This window comes from Chelmon rostratus, chromosome 7, assembly GCF_017976325.1.
Source record: "Chelmon rostratus isolate fCheRos1 chromosome 7, fCheRos1.pri, whole genome shotgun sequence".
Lineage (NCBI taxonomy): Eukaryota > Metazoa > Chordata > Actinopteri > Chaetodontiformes > Chaetodontidae > Chelmon > Chelmon rostratus.
The window spans coordinates 11,836,868-11,857,780 of record NC_055664.1 but is presented as its reverse complement, the minus strand read 5'-3'; the positions used below and the strand labels follow the sequence as shown (position 1 = coordinate 11,857,780).

General features: G+C 44.7%; 1 protein-coding gene across 1 annotated transcript in view; it reads left to right on the top strand.

Moving 5' to 3' along the window:
• Positions 1-15,249, top strand: part of megf6 (multiple EGF like domains 6) — a 54,272-nt gene extending 39,023 nt beyond the window's left edge. Inside the window, exons 24-38 of the mRNA XM_041940177.1 lie at positions 4,312-4,440; positions 5,186-5,314; positions 6,195-6,323; positions 6,455-6,583; positions 6,978-7,106; positions 7,222-7,350; positions 9,007-9,138; positions 9,524-9,652; positions 9,862-9,990; positions 11,070-11,198; positions 11,527-11,655; positions 11,870-11,998; positions 13,066-13,194; positions 13,285-13,413; positions 13,833-15,249. Coding sequence (XP_041796111.1) covers positions 4,312-4,440; positions 5,186-5,314; positions 6,195-6,323; positions 6,455-6,583; positions 6,978-7,106; positions 7,222-7,350; positions 9,007-9,138; positions 9,524-9,652; positions 9,862-9,990; positions 11,070-11,198; positions 11,527-11,655; positions 11,870-11,998; positions 13,066-13,194; positions 13,285-13,413; positions 13,833-13,912 — 1,889 coding nt within the window. The 3' untranslated portion in view covers positions 13,913-15,249. The remainder of the gene's footprint in view (positions 1-4,311; positions 4,441-5,185; positions 5,315-6,194; positions 6,324-6,454; positions 6,584-6,977; positions 7,107-7,221; positions 7,351-9,006; positions 9,139-9,523; positions 9,653-9,861; positions 9,991-11,069; positions 11,199-11,526; positions 11,656-11,869; positions 11,999-13,065; positions 13,195-13,284; positions 13,414-13,832) is intronic.
• Positions 15,250-20,913: the final 5,664 nt, after the last annotated feature.

The window sequence follows — 20,913 nt, the reverse complement described above, 5'->3', positions numbered from 1 at the left end:
AAATATTGACACATGGCACTTTTTACTAAATAGGAGGAACAAGGTGTATATTAATGTTCATTAAGGTATCATTCTAGTCCTGTGTGCCTTTGACTAGTATGTGTCTTTTTGATTCCCTTCTCAAAAATGAAATTGTTATTTTTTCTTAAAACTAAGGACACAGGTAATCCAAGATTATCTCTCACTATTGCAGAGCCCTCAGTCGATCTTTCCTTATGTCCCATGCACCACTCAAACAAAGCAATCCAGCCTCTCAATTGTCTAATGAGGTAGTAAACTGGATATTTTGGGGTTTGGGGCTGTTTGCTTGACAAAACATGGACACATCTAAAGACTTCACCTTGGGCTTAAGTAGATCCTAATGAGCCTTTTTACTTTTTTTAAGACCGAATGCGTAATCTATTAATCTACAACCCAATTCCACAAAAGTGTGTAAAACATGAATAAAGCAGAATGTGATGATTTGCTCATCATTTTCAAAATGTACTAAATTGAAAACAGTACAAAGACTGTTTGGATCATTCCACAGGTAAACAGGTTGATTGGTAACAGGTTATAGCATCATGATTGGGTATGAAAGGAGCATCCTGGCAAGTGTCAGTTGTGCACAAACAAGGATGGAGTGAGTTCACCACTTTGTGATCACATGATTGTATAAAGGATGTTACTACATGGACTCAGCAACACGTCGTAAAACCACTGATTTTACACAGTGTCACAACTTTTTTATAATGTCAAGGTTGTAAGAAATAATTGCCAAATGAATTGATAATAAAAATAACCATTAGTTTTGGCCCTGAATTTCATTTTTAATAATATTTATATTAGAATTGGATTGTTTCAATCCCTGAATTCAGTAACATTTTGAGTTTGAGTTTTGGTTTGAATACTTTTAGGAGGCATTCCCAGTTTAGTTCTCAGACTCTTTGTTAAGCTGTCCATGTAGACCTTGTTGAGCTTTCAGTGACGTGGGACAAATATGCTAGCCCATTTGGGATAACCTCCTTCTCCTCGCCATTACTGGTGACATTACTTGTCTCTAACTCTCAAACCACTAGAGGGCACTGCAGGACATTCTTCTGATTTTCTCGTCTCCTCCACGATCTCAGTGAATCATCAAACAGATTCAATGAATCATCAGATTGTCCATGTAATGTCACAAGCAAAACCACTTTAAAACCACACAAATCCCAAGATATAATTTGTATTAGTCATTCTGGGATAGCTGGACTGTATTTCATTGGCTGCAGAGTCAAGCGTCCTGCTGTAGCAAACCCTTCATGTAACTCATATACTTCTCATCACTGGGACATTTTTACTGAACTGAGCGACATACCAACAGTCTTAACACTGTAATAGATTTGTTCTTGATTATAGTCTTTTGACTCAAAGGGGCCTTGTGTTATTACAAAGTGTAAGATTTAGTGTAAGTGTACTACCAGGCCCAGAAATCCATACCACCTCTGTGGCACACGGGGCATTGTAAATCATGGCCATGTCACAGTAGAACAGAGCTTCACATCCCCAGTCATAACAGTCTAATGGCCTCAGACGCAGACGTCCCTCTGATTGGACGTTGCTGTGGAAATAGGGCTATCGGTCTGACCAGATTCTGTTTTCTGAAGGCCTTTTCTCCTCAAACAGAGGTGTCCAGTTTCTCAGTCTTCTGCTGGGCCTCTTCCTTCAGAAGAAGTCAGGAAGAGGCCTGGGCTGTGAGAAGGACCAGATCTCGCTAGTTCATCTGTTTCACAGAATTAAAATGGAAAGAGATGGCTCTCTCTCCGAGTGTTTGATTCTACGTGGGCGATTTTCATCCACACGCTGGCTCTCATAATGATATCCGTGGAAATAACTGCCGACTGAAAGACTCAGAAAGCTTGTTACTACGGCAAAATGCATAGTTTCACTGAGCATTCTTGTGGCAGTGAGGTTGATGCTAAACATTTCAGTGAAGTTTCGTCAGAGGAAATAAGCTCTTGTGCTGACATGGGCCCTGCACACAAGACCACTTCTTCAATTAACGCGGACTGTGCTCCGTTTCTGCTCTGCAGCTTTGATGTTTGCATCAGAATAGTTCGTTTGGTCGCAGTAAAAAGCGCTCTGGTTCAACTGGCATCGAACATCCGCGTTATTGTCGAAGGAACTGGGTTGTTTTGTTGTTGTTGTGTTGACCTCTTTCAGTGTATAGACCCTGAATGGCACCAGGAAGTTCTATTCTATGTTCTCTCTATCCGCTCTATTTCTGTGGTCTGCGCTCCCCGGCTGTGTGGTCCCTGGACCTGCTTTATGGGCTGACAGCAGTGGCTCTTACACAACCAGGGATCTGGAAATAATCCTCCTGTCTTAAAGAGCTCATTTAGTCTAGAGATGGAGTCTTTCAGCGATGGCACAGTGTGTGTGTGTGTGTGTGTGTGTGCATATATGTGTGTGCGCGGTGGACCCAGTCCTCTGTGCCTACCTATAAACAAAGACACAGAGAGAAGAGTCCTCACTTACAAACACTTGTCAGATGACAGATTGCTGCTCTGTGGTTAATATGGAACCCAATCGCCCCCTGCTGGCATAAACAAATAATAAACTTTGCCATTCAGAAGTGCCAGTATGTCGCCTGAAGATTTAAGCTACAGTGTGTGTGCTGCAGTAAACTGCATCTGCTGCCTTTGAAAAGGAGAGAAAGTGTTTGAACATGTTGAGGTGATTACTGTGTCTGGTATAAAGACCTCATTAAAGGGGAACATCACTCATCTGACATGACTGATGTTTATTTAGTAAAGTCATAGCTGCATCGAGCCCTGTTCGGGCACTGATAAATAAGCGACTTTTCAGAGTAACACACCTGAAACGTTTTCCCTCAGGACATAAAGATGTTGCCATGGTGTCAGCAACTGCTGTCATAATAATAAACAACAGAAAGTAAACCAGTGATTTTTGCTACAGTACTACCACAGACCTAATGTACAGCTGGGTTAAAATGACAGCATCGTCAGTGGGCTGGCTTTAATAACATCGCAGCCTAACCACTACAGAGGCAGGCAAAGACGTCATGCTGTCAGCGTGGGAACACAGCGATGGCCATGCCAGAAACTGCTGAGCAGGAAGGATACTTTCCCCAATTTAAGGCCTTGAGGCAGGAGAAGCATCATCAATTGGAGCAGGAGAAGGAGGGTATGATGCATAAACTGTAGGGAAACACCCTGAATGCTGCGGCATTTAGATATACATAAAACCACCAAGTTACACATTTCTGGTGCCGTCCCAATTGGTGGCTCCCTTTGCTAACGTGGTCCACTGTTTTCCTAATAGATAGAGGAGGTAGTATGAAATGAAATGAGAAAACTGCTTGCTGCTGAGATGATTGGGAAAGTCTCAAACTCCCACCGGCCTCAGATTTTCTCACATATTACTGCAACATAAAACAGAAGACTGGAAGAGAGAAACGGCTGCAACGACTGTCAATCACTCAAACTTTGGCAGCGAAACAGCAGCTTTCCTGTAAATACAGACCAGAATGGGAGTTGTTTTTTTTTTTCCTTTTTGCATAATACAACTATCATGCATGAGTTAGGATGTGATCTCTTCAGCGACAAACTGAGCGATCAAAAATAGGCCGTGAATAAACACAGTCATTCTTTCCTGCTTCGGTGAAGTCATGCTTACAGACAATATTTACATCCCAGTAGTGGAAAGGCTCAGTCATCCCACTGCCTTCGGCTAGGCTCTTGTGGATTGGAGGCACTGTGTTTACCAAACTCTCTGAGTGTCAATTGACTCTACACACACTTGAACAATCTCTCAGACTCTCCTCGAGAATGGGAAACAGACTCTTAGACTGGCATCTCCTCGCATCAGCAGCGATACTGTAGGTGTGTGTGTGTGTGTGTGTGTTGCGGGGGCACAGTAACCTGGCTTTGTTTTGCCGTGTGTTGGTGGGGCCTGTGGACTCAGCAGGTGCTCTAATTACCAGCTCTCCGTGCCCCTTCAAACCCCCCAAAAAGGGAACGGCCTCAGAGCCGCCGTGGACTTTGATGTGGCCCAGATCCACCACACATGTGGGACATGAGCTCACTTAACGAACGCAGACCCTCTGCAAATGAACAGCCACAGCGTGGTACTGCAACTTGATATTGGTATTTTTCAGTAGGTGGTAAGACAGAGAGGGAAAGTAGGAGGAGGAGAAGAGAGCGAGAGATGGGGAAGGGGAAGAGAAAGAACTAAGAAAAGAAGAAGAAGTTGGCATCTAAACCTTTTCCTCTCCTTTTTTTTATGAAGCTGCCAGTTCTAACCAGTCGGATGTTTTATCTTGGCCCACAGTGTGCCCGGACGGCTTTTACGGTCTTGACTGTGGCCAGATGTGCGAGTGCAGGAACGGTGCCCGCTGCCACCACATCACAGGAGCCTGCCTATGCACCGCCGGCTGGGCAGGACCACACTGCATTCTGGGTAATGGAAGCCACATCATTAAAACGGGGTGTGAGGGAGGCCCTCACTGCAGCACATCACGACATCCTCTCCTTAAACACAACGATGATGTGTTTGCGAACAATTATCTCTATAATGAGACATTGCCAATGACTTTTTTAGGGATGGGTAAGGCTGGGGAAAGGCGGGAGGAGGAGAGAGCCCTCTGGCATGCATGGTTTAAGCGAGGTCTATTCTGGATAAACGCGCCCACGTGTTTAAAGCCATCAACATTAGGAGAGGGAGAACATAACTCGGAAGACTCTTTAGGAGCAAACCAATCAGTGTTCTCATGCTAAAGTTTCTTGAGGATTTCATGCCGTTGTTTTAATGAATCCAGTGAAATGCCCACTAAAGCTCTTAGCCTGTCATTCTGCAGCCTTATTCAAGACTTTCCTCTTGCCACAGCCATTTTGTGGTCCTAACTACCAGAGCCAGAGTCAGCAGAAAGCCACTAGCATGACTTAATGATGCATCTCTGTCATTAGCGCATTTTCCTCTCCCTTAGACTCCAAATGTCATCTTGGACTTTGATCATTAAGACGTTTACAATATGTGTGCTGAAACCCGTAATGTCTCAAAATGTCCTTTAGCTCTCTCGTCTCATACGTTTGCTGCAAATATAGCTGCAGTTGCATTTTGAGTTAATGCTGTGTTTTGTGCGTGTGTGTATGTGTGTGTATAATATATTATCATTTGCGTGTGTGTGCGTGTTTTGTGTGGGTAGAATGCTCAGAAGGTCATTTTGGGGAGCAGTGCAGTCAGACCTGTGAGTGTCAGAACAGCGCCAGGTGCGACCACGTCAGCGGGCGATGCAGCTGCACGGCCGGGTGGACCGGAGTCAGCTGCCAACTGCGTGAGCGGCTCATCACTCAGCATGACAGACTCTGTCAAAAGCTATTTTCTTGCAACACAATGCCAGTGGTTTTGCATGTTTTAGATCAGTTTCTACAAATTGCTTTACATCACAGCTGTCCATTTTGTGGTCCTCATTCAATTTCTTGCAATATGAGTATCAGTTAGCAGACTCTTAAAACTGGCTTCACTTGTGGTAGTTTGCACAACTTGAGTAAGTTTCAAAGAGTCTGAAAGGTTATTTTTAGATTAATGGATGACAATGGCTGCCTGCATCTGATAGAAAAACACATGGCAAAATAGAATCTGTAATTGTGTAGCCTTTAAAAAAAAATCTGGTCAGCAAAGACTGTAAAGTAGACATTTGTAGTGCAGTTTGTAATGGTATTGCACTATTCAAATCGTCTTTTCAGAGGTTTGAGATTAGTAGAGATACTATTCTGGTATTCTTACATAGGTGTAAACACAGGCACATAAAATTGCAAAAGCACACACCTCTGGAGTCAACATGTTAATGGTAATTGCAGTTACAGATTTACTTACATTGGTTTCTGAATCAGTGTGTGTGTGTGTGTGTGTGTGTGTGCGTGTGTGTGTGTGTGTGTCTGTGTGTGTGTGTGTGGATTACTTCCACCTGTTTTAAGAGGATTAAGGTGTGCAAACCCAAACTCTAACACATAATTATAATGAGTTATTAACAGACATAACCATTGGCCACTGAGCTAGAGAGATGGACATACTGTTGGATAGATTATTTTAATCAGTATTATTTAATAATAGATGACACACTGATTCCTTTTTGTATTTTCATGACCATTAACCTTTTGTATAATTGTGATATATTTTCTGTAATTGTCTATTTACTTTATGTTTGTGTGCAGCCTGTCCTGCAGGACGATATGGGGAACACTGCTCTGGCCAGTGTCTGTGTCAGAACGCAGGCTCTTGTGATAGCGAGTCCGGCCAGTGCTCCTGCCCGCCCGGCTGGACTGGAGCCGCCTGTGAGTTGGGTGAGTTTAAGATTCAACATTTTGTCCGCCCGTCCCTGTCCTCTCATTTCAGCGTCCAGAGAAAAACCTTTTGTGTGTATGAGTTGCTTGAATGTGACTTCAATCTGAGCTTTCCTGTCCCTCTCTCCTAGAGTGTGAGGAAGGGCGTTATGGAGAGGAGTGCGCCCAGATCTGCAGCTGTGTGAATGGAGGGAGATGTGACAGAGTGACAGGACGATGTGTGTGTCTGCCTGGCTGGACAGGAGAGCTCTGCCAGTCAGGTGACTGCTTAAACTTCACATCAGCACTGTTGCATGACAGCATGTTAGTACCTATTTAGCATTTTTAGTGCCTGATAAGCACAGGCAGTATTACTGTTTCTCTTTATATATACATATCCATGTGCCATCCAGCAGTTTCCCTCTGTTGCCTGTTTTCTGAAAAGCACAAAACAAGTTGAGGCTCTCTCTCATCCCGCATCTATGCTGCATTTACTAACGTTTCTGTGTTGCAGCAGCAAAGCAAAAGTGAAGGCTTTCTTACTCTGGGAATTATAAATCTTGCTGTGTCATAACAGTTTGTGCAATTAGCCTCAGATGCACCTAAGCATTAGAAACAGGGGACATTTTAAGGCTCTAATGCTGTATGCTGAGCGCTTGTGTGTTTCGTCTGAAGCCTGTTCTAAGGGATTCTTTGGAGAGGGCTGCGAGCAGAGTTGTGACTGCGTCCACAGTGCGAGTTGCCACCATGTGACGGGCCGCTGTGAGTGCGAGCCAGGCTGGAGGGGAGCCAGGTGTGACAAACGTGAGTGTGTATAGGGCAGAGGAAATTGCAACGGAATGAAACTGGTAACAGAGGAACTTTGAACATGAGAGTAAAGTGACCGCGTGTGTGCCTGCATGTGTATGTCGGCTCCCAGCCTGCCTTCCGGGGTCCTACGGCGCTTCCTGTGCCCAGCGGTGTCAGTGCCAGGCTGGTGTGTCCTGTCACCACGAGACAGGGAGGTGCGGGTGCCCAGCTGGACTCACAGGACCTGGCTGCGAGAAACGTAAGAATGAAAAGAAAACTTAAAAAAGGAAAATAGCAAAAATCCCCTTCCGAGGTTTGTATCTTAATGGTCAGGTGAGTGAAAGCCATGTTTTTAAGCTGAATACCAAATGTAAATGTAGATGTTGATGGAAACACCATGAGGAAGGAAAGGCATCATGGGAGTGAAGTGATCACCAAGAACCATTCTGTTAATACTGATTACATTTTTCTTCCTCATCCTCCTCGGAATGATTACCATTTATTCCATTCCAGGAAATGCACTCTACACCGGCACTAAACCCTCACTGTCACAGGACTTTATGCTAATGTTTCATTATTTAGACCGTACCCCGTATACGAGCAGCTTCGCCACTCAGCCCTTCACCACTCCTTCTACGCCCCTCCCACCTCTCCCCCACCACCACCTCAGCTCCCTTCCTCTCCTCACACACTCCCCAGACATCTGATAAATGTTACACACCAGTTGCCAAGTAAAACAGAAGGCATTGTTTTTGTCTCCTCGGCGGCGGATAAGGGCCTTTGGAAGGCAGACATGCATAATGACAGCGCCGTAATTGCCTCTTTAGTCTGGAGTCCTTTCTTATCTGTCCCCCACGCTGCCTGCTGCTGCCTGACTGAGTAGCTGAGTGCTGCGGTCTCACCCGAAAACATGTTCGGTTCACAGATTCATCTTGCCCGCTATGACTGATTGTGTGTGGACTCCATTCATTATTGTGATGAGCGTATACATATGTACGCGGGAAGGGTGTGTGAAAGAATGTCCCTGTGCGTCCATCTGGGTTTGGGCACCAGGGAAAGTTGTTGGGAGTTTGGGTCTTGTTGCCAGTCAATGCTGAATGTCCCGGTATGTTCACGGAGCGATCAGAGGAAGGAAAGGGAAATGGCATTTGTCTTTGTTCCCACAAACTCCTGAATGTGTGCATGTTTGAGGCCCTATCCGTTGTCTTAATTTCAGCAAAACTGCACATAGCTGCACAATGGACTCATTTAACATCACGTCAGAGCTGTTAGAGCATGTCTGATTATTTATTCATTCATTTTTAGTGCATGAAAATAAATTCTAGATATAGACAAAGTCTGAAATCCATACTTTTAGTGCATTATGAAATTTGGTTCCTTTTCAATTTACTGTATCCAGTAAAACTGCTGATACTGCTAATACACTGTCTGCACTGGCTTGCATTCTAACACCTGATATCTAATTTCCACTTAATAAAGTCATAATCAATAACGTGAAAGTATTAGCAGTATTTGTGATACAGCAAAACATGTTTCAGAAACATACCTTTTAACCCTAGGATGGGCCTGCTGCTCTGTTTTTTGGCTTGTTTTATTGCAGTTTTTATTTATGCCAAAAATATTTCGATTTTGTATTGATCTGTGTTACTAGGTTTTTGCACTATTACCCCACTTTTCCACTTTAGCTTTAAAAATTACCCCCATACATTTCCGGTTGAAATTTTGAAGGATCTTTTCCTCTTCACAAGTTACATGTCAAAGGTTATTTACCCGCCCACTCACCCACATTACATTACACAGCAAGCCAATATTGATACATGTGACATGTGAACACTGTTTGCACTACAGGTACATGAAAATACCAAATTCCGCCAAAAACCCCCACTGTGATATGTTTCTGCACGTATCGTCTTAGCCTGTCCTGCCGGCATGTTTGGGCAAAGCTGCGGCCAGCTGTGCCAATGTTCAGGAGACCAAGAGCAGTGCCATCCTGTGACGGGGAAATGTAGCTGCTTACCTGGTTACCACGGGGCACGCTGTGAGCTCCGTAAGTGTAATGTTGATTTTCTGCTGTCAGTGTCGGCATCATGCTGTAATATGCCTTGAGTTGAACAGGGAGTTGGCTTGGAGAAAACATGAAAAGATTCATACATCATTCAGAAATAAAAGCCAGTTAGGACTTAAGCACATTTTTGTTCACCTGTCATTATGTTAAGGTGCTTGTTTTTCCTTTTTTATGATTCACTGCAAAATGTTCATATTTTTAAATATAATTTCCTTTAAGCAAAAGACAAAACTGACAGTTCTGCTAACCTGTCTGCTGTATCCCTCAAGTAAAATAACCCAAAAAATCTTCATCAAATAACACGACAACAATGGCCTCCCTCCTTTTTGACCTCTCTTTCCTTCTCGCCGCTGTTGTTTGTCTTCAGGATGTCGAGCAGGGACCTTTGGGCCAAACTGCAAGTCCAGATGCAGCTGCATCAATGGTGGTCGCTGTGACTTCAGGACGGGGGCTTGCAACTGTCCTCCCGGCTTCATTGGAGCTGACTGCAGCTCAAGTGAGTCAGGAAGCCTCTCACCTGTTTGGAGTCCAGGATGAATAACAGTCTTATCTTTCAGCAGCTGTTTAGTGTTATTATTTAGAGAGACATTTTTTGTGTTGTGTTGGTCATTTCAGCATAATTTTTGAACTGGAAAATTCTGGCCAGCCTCGACTGAGGCATCCCACAACTTGTTTTTGTACTTTTGTGTGAATGCATTTCCGCAGGTTGTCTCAGTGGGTACTATGGGAAGGACTGTGCTAAGCTGTGCTCCTGTGGGGAAGGAGGGCAGTGCCACCCGGCAACTGGGAGGTGTATCTGTGCCCCTGGTAGGATGGGACAGTCCTGCCAACAAGGTAACACTAACTGATGTCTGTGATCATTAGCTCGTGCTGGGGAGCTGTGACACACCAGTCCTTGTTGTTTCTGTTTAATGTTCACTGAACAGTTTGAACGTTTACATGCTGCATGTCATGCAAGTACAAGTAATTCTATTTTTACAATCTATTTGATCAAAGTCTGATATATAAGCAATATATGTGCAGTATTTAAGATGGGCAGTAGTAAAGATGGGTATTAGCACAAAATAAAGCTGTTAATAAAAAAATGCAGTTTGCGGTTATTGTGGTAAGAAGAAATGACTATTGATAAAATTCCGAGGCAATTCTTTGTTCGACTTCAAGTAAAACCGTATCGCGACATCTGACATGGAGCCTTTTATCTTTTACCCTTCTTTCGTGTCACCGCTGAGGCTGACATGCATCAGTGGGAATCATTGGCCCTAATGAGGTCTTCAGAAATAGGGGGTCTAACTGGAGAGTGAGAAACAACCACTAAAATTAGGGCAGTATTTTTCAACATTTTTCTCTGTATGTTTAAGCAACAAATTCTCCATTTCCTCAGTGTGAGGCCTCTGATGATCACAGGGCTGTTTTCCCGGGAAACAGAGGCAGAGCTGGGTTTTCTTTATCTCTCCCTTTATCAGCAATTCAGCTGGATTGCGAGCGGGGATTTCCATCACTGTTTGCGCTAAATGTTCTCTTCTTTAGCCTCCTGCATGTAGTTGGACATACCATCACTTAAGCTCCTTTTGTTGAATGTTTACAGAAACCTATAAGTAGCTCGTTCGCTGTGTTCCGTGTCGCTGGATTTGGCAGGGATGCAAATAAATAAACAGGGAAATCAAAGACGGCTTACTTATTGTTTTCCCAATCTAAATTACCCAGAGAAACATGATTATTCTTTTATATCAGTGCCAAATTAGACTACTTTGCCATCTCTTTAATGAACTGTTGTTTAAATAAACATAATGTGGTTAGTGCAGTCTGGTGTGTGTGTGTGTGAAAGAGACAGATATACAGAGCACACACTGTGCACTGTCCGTTGTCTGCCTGAGTAGAACTCTTGTCCTGATATTGTCTGAACGTGTCTTCAGCGTGTCCTAGGGGGCGCTACGGCCTGCAGTGCAGAAACACATGCAGCTGTCAGAATGGGGGTCTGTGTGACCCCGTCAACGGGTCTTGCAGGTGTGGACTGGGATGGACCGGACCCCGATGTGACACAGGTACAAATCACAGAGAATAATCAGAACTTAACAAAATGGTAATTCATTCATGGGAAATCGAAAAAGAGCAACAAACAACAAAACTGCTTGAGAAAACTCTTCTAAACAGTGAATTACCTCCTAATATTAGAAGATCCACTTCAATTCAAGCAATCAAGCAATATGACCTGCTGTTATACAAGATCTAATGTTAATGATGGTGTTAGCTTTAAAGGTTGCCATTTATGGACCATATTTGCAATAGATTCTCGAAAGGATTTCTGCTGAATCATGTTACTTGTTATCATGGTGTCTTCATAAATATGTGTGTGTGTGTGTGCGTGTGTAGCCTGTTCACAGGGAAAATATGGTTTCGATTGTGCACAAGACTGTCCATGCCTCAACAATGGGACCTGTGACCGTTTTACCGGCACCTGCAGCTGTACTGCTGGATTTTATGGCCACGCCTGTCAACACAGTATGCACACCCTGACTTGTAATACAAAAAGAAACTTGGTGATAAAGTTACCAGACAGTGTCCTCACTGACACTCCTGTTAAAGCTCTCCTAGTGAAACGGGTGGCAGTCTGTGACTTGAATCAGCCTTGATACAACATGATTACATGACCATTTCTAACCAAGCCCTGAAACAAGTGACCTTAACCTGAATTCAAGTCTTGTGTGTCGCTTAGGATGCCCAGCTGGGTTCTTTGGAGACAACTGTGCCCACACGTGTGATTGTAAAGTGGGGCAGACGTGTGACCATGTGACGGGCCAATGTGTGTGTCCACCAGGCTATGAAGGCCCACAATGCCAAAGACGTGAGTATAACATACGACTAAGTAAAAGGTTAACTGTCAACTAAAAATCCATAAAAGTCTGTGTTAATATTTTCAGTGCACTGCTAGAAGGGTGGGTCAAAAAACGTTAAATGCAAAATCAAACAGACAGATTTTGCTGAATACAACACATGCAAAGTTACAGTCCCTTTATAGAGGATACATGCCTCATCTTTCAAGTAGTTCATAGGTTTTAGTCACAAGTTTGTGCACATTAACAAACAGCCACCTGGATGCCCAGCTGCAGCAGGACCTGGGCAGATCTGAGCATACATGAATAAGAGATTCCAAAAAAAAAAAAAAAGAAAGAGCTGGTGAGTGTGTTCTGGCAGACAGACAGACAGGCTAGTAGGTAGGTGGGCAGGCAAGCAGGCTGGTTATGTGATGAGAGACAGGTGTTTCCCGACTGCTTAATGCATTCCTGTTACATCCTTGTGCCCCCCTGCCTGCTCGGGGGGCTCTCAGCCGCAGTGTGAGCGCCTAAATGGCCACTTCAGTCCCAGCAGGAGATATGACTGAGCACTGCAGAGCAGCTGTAAGGCAGCCACGGGCTCCAGAGACAGGCCTGGCTCTATCTGTGAGTGTCTGCGTGAGAAAATGTGTATTTCCTTATCACTCGATGCACTTGTGAATGCGAGTGAATCTGGCTCCTTATCTGTATGCACCTGTGTGTCTGTTTGTGCTTGTGTATTTATTTTTGGGCCTGAAGTATGTGCTTGTGAACAGTCACATGCCTGAGGTCTTGTATTTTAATATTTAGGAGACCTAAATGCCCAAAAGGATCTATCTTTTAATGCACTAGAAGATCAATAGAAGATAATGTTAGTTTCCTTATGGCACTTTTCTTCCATGTTTTTATGTGCAAGAATGAAGATTTACTATTAAAAACACAAAAGTAAAAGAGTCCACCAATGAGCAAATCATCCATCCTTCTTGTAATATGTAGGGACATTACTCAATTAATGCGCACGATGAGAGTGCTCATAACCGCTGTAATAAAAATGAATGCATGTGTGAGTATCTGTGTTTTTTTGTTGTTTTGTTTTCAGGGTGTGAAGCTGGCAGGTTTGGACTGAGCTGTGGACAGTCGTGTGACTGTGCCGGTGAGGCCCCATGTGACCCATCGACCGGACGGTGCCTCTGTCCCTCAGGAAGGACAGGACAGCGCTGTGAAAAAGGTAGACTTCGCCTTGAGGAGGATCCACACTGTCAATCAAAAAGCAGACGTTGAGAAGTGTTAAATCGTTAAATCTGTCCCTCCCCTCCAGACTGTGGTGGAGGCCGCTTCGGCCCTGGCTGCTCCCTGCTGTGCCAGTGTTCCCACAGGGCCCGCTGTGATGTGGTGAGTGGGCGATGCCTGTGCCCGCTCACCTGGCTGGGCCCCACCTGTAGCGAAGGTAAACCGAAGCTCCCACACTCACACTCACACGCACACACACACGCATGACTGCGGCTGTCAAGCTGAAGCAAAACGGACACACACACCGACACACACACACACAGACAAGGTCACGGGCTGTAAAGCTGAACCAGCTTTAGTGAAATACTGTGTCATGAAGTGTGAGAGGCTGAGCCCCATCACACTGTGTGTCACCCTGTCTCCCTCAATAGCTGCTCCTGTCTCCTGACAGTTATTTTAATCTGCACCCAGCATGGAGCCCGGCTTGAGGCTGTCTTCGTTTTACCTCCTCAAAGCCAAGCACACGGGAGACTACGTACCAGTTACTTCTCCTCTGAAAAACCCAGAACATTTGCTTTTGATTTTCAAATAGTGCTGATGTCTTCTTGCCTTTTTTTTCTCTCTCTCTCTTTTCAGCAGTGCTACACCAAACCCCAGGACCACTGAACTTTTCTGCATCCCAAAGAAAGAGAAGAGCGGGCAGCAAAACCACATAACCCAAGCAGAGGTGCAAACTCCTGACTGGACGTTCAAACACAGCGCTTGGCTCTGTGAAGCGTTACTCAGATCATCTCGGTAAAGGTGATGTTAGTAATGCTGTGTTTTCGTGAAACTGGTACTCGGCTGTCAGAAACTGGCACTCCAGCACTGAGCCCGGAGCTCTCGATAATCACCCAGTGGACCTGGCACATGAGGGGCCCTCAAAGGACCGCAAACTCTAAACCTACCGCAGAATTTCCAGGGTTGCACAGACGTCTTAGGAGTACATACAAATACCTGCATCACATTTGTGACTATTGCTGATTGAAAGCGGTTCATTTACTTTCCAGTTTGACATTTAATGAGCTGTTAAGGGTCTGGTTTCTTTCTTAAGGGCATTTGAATCACAGTCACTGGAGAGTATAGCCACTACCAACATTTAGTTTTTTTCTATGTGTGTCCACAAAAAAAAATGATGGTTAGCACAGCAGAATGCCAAGCATATTTCTGGTTAAAAATAAATGCCTCTAAAACAGATTTAGAAATATATGAGTGACTTATTTACTTATTCTGAAAAATGAAACACCAAGATCCATGCATACAGGGAGGGCAGGCATGAGAGCTACAATAAAAGATAGAAGAGGCAGAAATGTGGAAGAAGAAGGATGTTTGGTAATACAGAATTCCTCCAGACATATTTTAAGATGAATAAAAATGCTCTGCTTTATGTCTGATGTGTTTCTTTCCAAAAAGCTGTAAATAGCTTAAAATGGCATCAAACTCCTTCTCCAGAAATCCAGAATCTATCAACAGAGATGCTTAATTTCAGAAGCTTAACGTGTGTGTCTAGCGAATGTCGCTGGAGGTTTCAAGCTTCAACGTCAGACTAGTTGTGATGTCACAAAATCCTGCTTGTTCGTATTCGTCTAAAACTCAGATTTGAGGTGAGCACAGAGGAACTTTTCCCCCTCCAGCAGGTGAGGGTGAAAACAGCTCTCTGGTGTCAGACTCTGCACACAGTGGACGGGGGCTGAAACTAGCAGAATCAAACTGGTAAAAACATTTTGCGTCCTGTATCTTCATGCAGATATTGCAGGTTTAAATGCTTATTTTTGTGTGTCTGTAAATCCAGCATACAGTCATATACAGAGTGAATCAAATTACGTATGTCTTACTTATTTCTTATGTGTGTGTTTATTCCCTCGTGTATAATTTGTTGATAAAATTTTATATTTTGATTTCACACATTTGCCTTGTATTCTTTGTGAAACTGTATAATTTTCCAGAATAACGCAATTTAGATCACCGATTATTCTAAACAATTTTTTTCTAGCTAGGGGAATAATTAATGATATTCACCTTATTTTATTGTCCAGACACTTTCTTTTTATAAATGCTGAGACGGCATCGTCTCTCCGTAACTTATGAATCTGAATTTGAAATGAACAAGGTTCATTTGCCAGCATTTTATGAACACTCTCCATTTATTGACACTGATCTTGGATATTCTTATTGCAGTGCAGTGTGCTGGTCGCGAGATACTGCAGGCAAAACTTGCAGGTGTTGCACTTGTTTCAGATCAGTTTTATTGAGTCAGCAGCTGATACAGAGTTTGGAAGTCTTACAGAAAAAAATGCTAAAAATTGATGTTTTTCTGCAGTACCTGTGCACATTTCTATGGTGATACGATATTATAGGATAAGACTACAAGTCCCATATCATTTCTGCTATTAATTGTCATGCACATACATTTGATTTAAATGAGGGTTTTTCTTTTTTGCCAAAGCCGTGTTTGTATTATATCTCAGGTCAGTGCCGGTTATACCAGTCATAACCTACTGTGCTCGTTTCCTGGCATACCTATGAGTGGTGCTACATTGACATTTTGTTTGTATAAAAATGATAAACTCTGTGTTTTCTTTTCCATTGTCTGTTAATTTCATCATGTGCGGTTGTTGTTCGACTAAAACAAAGAGAAATAGAGCCATGGACAAAATAAATAACAAAAACATCTGTGGACACCTGCTTTTAAACATCTATTTTTGAACTGTTTGCTTTGAATGCAGCGTTGCATGGTATTGATTCCTGTGCTCCCTGAGCGGGGTGGGAGGGTGGAGTAATGTATGGAGGTAGAAGAGAGGTTCCAGCTGTCATAGAGAGCTATGGGATCGTGTGTGTGGATATGTCAGTGTGTGTTTTTGTGCTGGGCTGCAACCAGGCATCTCTCATCAGCCAGAGAGGGGTCAAGCATTAAGGCCATGCCTGCCTCCCTGACAGTAGTCTAAAGTGGGTGGGGGTGTTGGAGGCACCTGAGCAGGTTACATCAGTGGTGTAAGGTGTGTGTGTGTGTCAGTGTCAGAGAGAGAGAGCGTGGTCTCCCTGAGGCATTTTTCAAGTGTGCTGGAGCATTTTCGCTTCTATTGACCAAAGGCGGCTCTGGTCTGGCAGAGGCAGGCAGGTGCCCGGACCAAACATGCACCCCGTAGCCAGCATCCCCCGGGGTGAGTGATGGGTGAACGGCCACGCCAGCGAAGGATGGAGCCCCCCACACCCACTCTCCGGTGTGGCTGATGGATGGGGGGCTGCTCCGGCTCTCCCCGTGTTGTGACAAGCAGCAGATGTTCTCCAATAATGTTTATCAGCCAGGCCTTCATCTTCGGATGACACACACCTGTTTCCAGTCAAACAGGCCCAGAGAGGCCATCCATCCACGGAGCTCTGGGTGGCCGCTGCACTGCCGGATCAGCCCTCCACATATAACGCTGAGTGCCACAGCAGACAGTGGTGCCACAAATTAGGGGCTGTCACCCATACAGATACTCAGGTGAAATCGAGAAGTAGCTCCTGGTGAAGCCAAACCTCATGTGTGCTTACCTCAGTGCTGCACACTGCACAGCACGCAGCTCAAGATGCTCATAGGAAAAGCACCTAATTCAGGCGTGATTTTGGTTTGCTTTAAATGATCTCAGCACTTTGACAGCCACTTTTCTTTTATTACAAGTGCAGGAACAAAGATGCTCTTTGTGCTAAAAGGCTTAAGGAGGGAAGAAATGGCCTTCTGCTGGACGCACGCTGGCTTATCTGGAGTGAGGGAGAGGGAGAAGGGTGCAGGAAACTGGCGATGAAATAGCCCGTAAAAGGTAAGATCGCATCATGGGTACTTTTTCGCTGTAATTAAGCATACGCCACTCTTTGCGAAAAGAGATTCTATCACTTTACTGCCATTGCTCCACGTCCCAGAGATAATTTCTGCCCCTCTGCGTTGAACCAGATCTCCCAGAAGGCCATGGTGTTTTGAACTCCAGCTGACGAAGCTGTCGGCTCAGATAAAAGAATGAGGGGGAAAACATCTCAACACGTCCTGCACCATTTGTTCGGCTGTTGCCTGGAAAAATAAATGTTAAATGTCAAGGCTGCAAAAAAGATGCATATCGAGGAACTCTCCCACACTCTGCAATCTGTGGTGTAAAGAAGTCGTCTTTGCTTTAGATGTGTCAGCATTCAGCACAAATGATCCCAGCTTGTTTTAACTGAAAACTATATATATGCAGTGAATATAATGATTTTTTGTGAAAGCCTATTTAAAAGGTGAAATATTGAGAAGTTGAACTAGATGAAAGTAGGCGCACATTAGTATATTCACCACTGGATGGCGCTCAATATGGAAAAAAAACAGAGCCACTGAATGTACCTTTGATGCAAGTGAGTGCACATTAAAAGAATTGCTCATGCTATAATATAATTAACATAATTGAGTTTATATATTCAGATTGTCTTAAACTTAAGCATACGTTTTATGTGTAAATTGCTCCAACAGCACCGAGGCCCTGTTTGCTGTACCCACTCCTTCCAACATGCAGCTGAAGACCTTGATGAGCTATTCTCTAATCTACTCCATGAGCAAAGAATGAGATGATTTCAATAGCGGGTTCCAAGTTGCTCTGCCACCACGCCTGTCCTGATTAGACTCGTCATATTAAAACCATGTGCACGACTGCTCTGCTCTGTCCCGGTCTGTTCCCTGAGACTGTGCTGAGTGTCCATCAATAACACTAATGACCCGAAGCCTCTGGAGAGAAAAACAAACAGCGCAATGAAACTGCAACCATAAGCTATGCTGCTTTGTAAAAGGGTGGGGAAAGGATAAGAAGATAAGTAGACAAGAGGAAGAAATAGAAGAAGAAGAAGAAAAGCAGAGTGTCTGACTGGCCTGCGACCGTATGTTGTGCGCACACACACACAAACACACACACACACACACATATATGCTGAAGGGAAGGCACTGACAGAGGAGGTGCTGCCATTGCTGTAAACACAACAAAAACTTGATGTGATGATTTGTGGAGTCCCCCACCCAAACACACTTCCCCACTTGTGCCAACTGTTAGCAAGCACCGCTCCATACCCACCCCTCGACCTCCCTCCATCCCTGCTTAAAGGCTACACTCCCACACCCATCCATGCCTCCCTCTCCAAAAATGTTTCCCCTGGCGTCTGAGTCAGCACGAGTGCCAAGTCAATCAGTGTGAGAGCTGCCAGCTGTGATGGCCTCTCTCTCTGGGGGTGTGATGTATGTTGCGGCGAGGCGAGCGGGGCAGTTTACATGCCACACGGGGTTGGCTGCGTGAGCGGGTGGCAGAGGAAGGGAAAGGAAGGTTGTGGGCAGGGAGAGAAAGAAGAAGGGGAGGAAAGACAGAGAGGACGGTGGCTGAACAGGAGCTGTAACGAGGCCTGATGGATTCTGAGGCTGTGCCAGCTGCCCCATTAGCTGAGTGGCTCCAAGCCCCACGAAGCGTCGCCCACAGCATGCCCACATACACACACTGTAGGGACACAGCAGCATGAAGATCCAGCCCTTTTGACACACACACACTTTGCATTTAACTAAAACAGATTGCATTGACTAATGCACACTCTTCTGTCTGACTTCCTCTGCTCTTTAAACACACACTTACGCTCACGCTCATCTAGGCCCTTGCCAGCCACACTTCAATACACACTGAGCCCTTTATGAGAACTGTGGGTTAATGACGGCAATAACTCGTCCCAACGTGTTGATTAAGTGTGAGAGGATACATGGGTGACATTGGCATGTGCTAATCAACACTGATCAAACCAGAGCACGCACAACAGTTAAATGTTAAGCTGCCAAAATCACCCCGGTGCCCTCCTGGCTCCACTCTAGTGCCCACACACAATGACATTATACACACTGCTGTCTATTCATAATATTTTGGTGTTCTTTCAAGAGGCAGTGCCTTTGGACTTCTGTCTGGTGGAAGCTCTTCATGTAGGTGATGTAATTAGACAGGCAATCTGAATAGTTTTTGTGTGGGTGTGGGCACTGAGGGGCGATGGGAAAAACCGGCTGGCAGATCTAGCCAAGGTATAATTCCTAGTTTTTTAAAGGCTTCTTGAACAGTTTAGTTCTAGAAAGTTTTGTTGCTCTTGCAGAGGAAGGAGCTGCTGAGCCCGTCTGTACTAATGCACTAATGTCTCTGTATTTGCTCCAGTTATTCAACACGGGACAAAGAGCCTATAAACAGCTATTTGATTTAAACGCTGACCCTCTTCCTTTTGGGCTTGTTTCACGTTGTTTCTGGCTTCACAGCAGCACAAATGACATGAAAATGATGAAACAGTGACATACACTTTAACAGTAGCAGCCAAAGCTGCTGCAAACAATATTTTTCTTAACAGCAATGCATCAATTGACTATGTGCAATATGAAAGGGATGATTTGTAGTGACAAAACCACAAAGAATTTACACCCGACTCTGCAGTTCCCCTCAGCTTTGTGGAGTTTTATAGCGTCTTTCAGGTTATTGTTTTGGTTTTGTGGCCTGCAGCTGTACAGTTTTGGTTCACAGTCACTGTTCTCATAGCTTTGTTTCCATCGGGAGTAAGTGGAGATGAGAAATGGCAATAAGAAAATAAATGCTGATGCTGTTTCACATCTGCTAGGTTTGTAAATAGGCAACTGTATGCTAACAAGTTCACCATATCAACATAACAGGCGATATGTCAGTATTGTGACCCCAAATGGCCGAACATAAAAAGCAGTACTTGCAGGTTTAAGGAGTAACTGTAGGCACAAATCTTAAATAAATGTGAAGCTGTCTGATGACTTCTGACAAAATCCCGTCGTCATACTGGTTTAAGTAAGTCCATAATAGTACAGGTGGCAAAACTCGCACTCAGGACCATTGTCACTTTCACTCCATTATGGCCCTGGCCTACGCCATCACTACCATCGCTGCAGCTGACCTCATCAAAGCTGGACGACCCGTGCTGACCTCATCAGCACTGCATGACCCCCTGTGACCTCATCAAAGCTGGACGCCCCATGGAGCCCTGAGGGCTGACGACAGGCCCTAAAAAAACACCCCATCCATTAGGGTGCCAAGAGCACTGTAAATGTGGAGTGTCAGCGCCAGCCATCTTCACTGTCATGCCCAATTCTCCAACCCCCCACCCCAGTTACTCTCCGGACAATGGAGCTGCTGAACCTCCAACCCTCCCAGCCACAATGTCCGCCCACGTTGGCTGGCAGCAGTGACAGAGGGGGGTGCCGGATGGGGAGGCCTGCTGCAGGATGGGACTCTTATTGAGCGTTTGAGCGATGAGCCAGGTCATCACATCTACCCAACTCATCCATCATGCCCCACAAACGGACACAAATAAAGAGGACACATTCCTGCCTCCGCTCCCACTACCACATTCAAGCCCTCTCCAGCCTTTTCTCTCCTTCCCCTCTCCCTATACGAGCCAAAGCCTGGAGAAAAAAAAAGAGGACCAGAGTTCAGGCTCTCCCTCGCTCTTGGAGGCCATGGGAGCGCCAGAAGAAAGCGCCAGGTGGTTTTCTGACTCACGTCTCTTCGTATAAATCTGCGTTTGGGCCAAAATGATGGGCAGCCAGAAGGACTATATGTGGAGTGGGGAGGTGTAAGGGAGGCGGGAGACAAAGGGTGAGTAAAACGCTTACGGAGAAATAAAAAGAGAATGGAAGACATGTCAA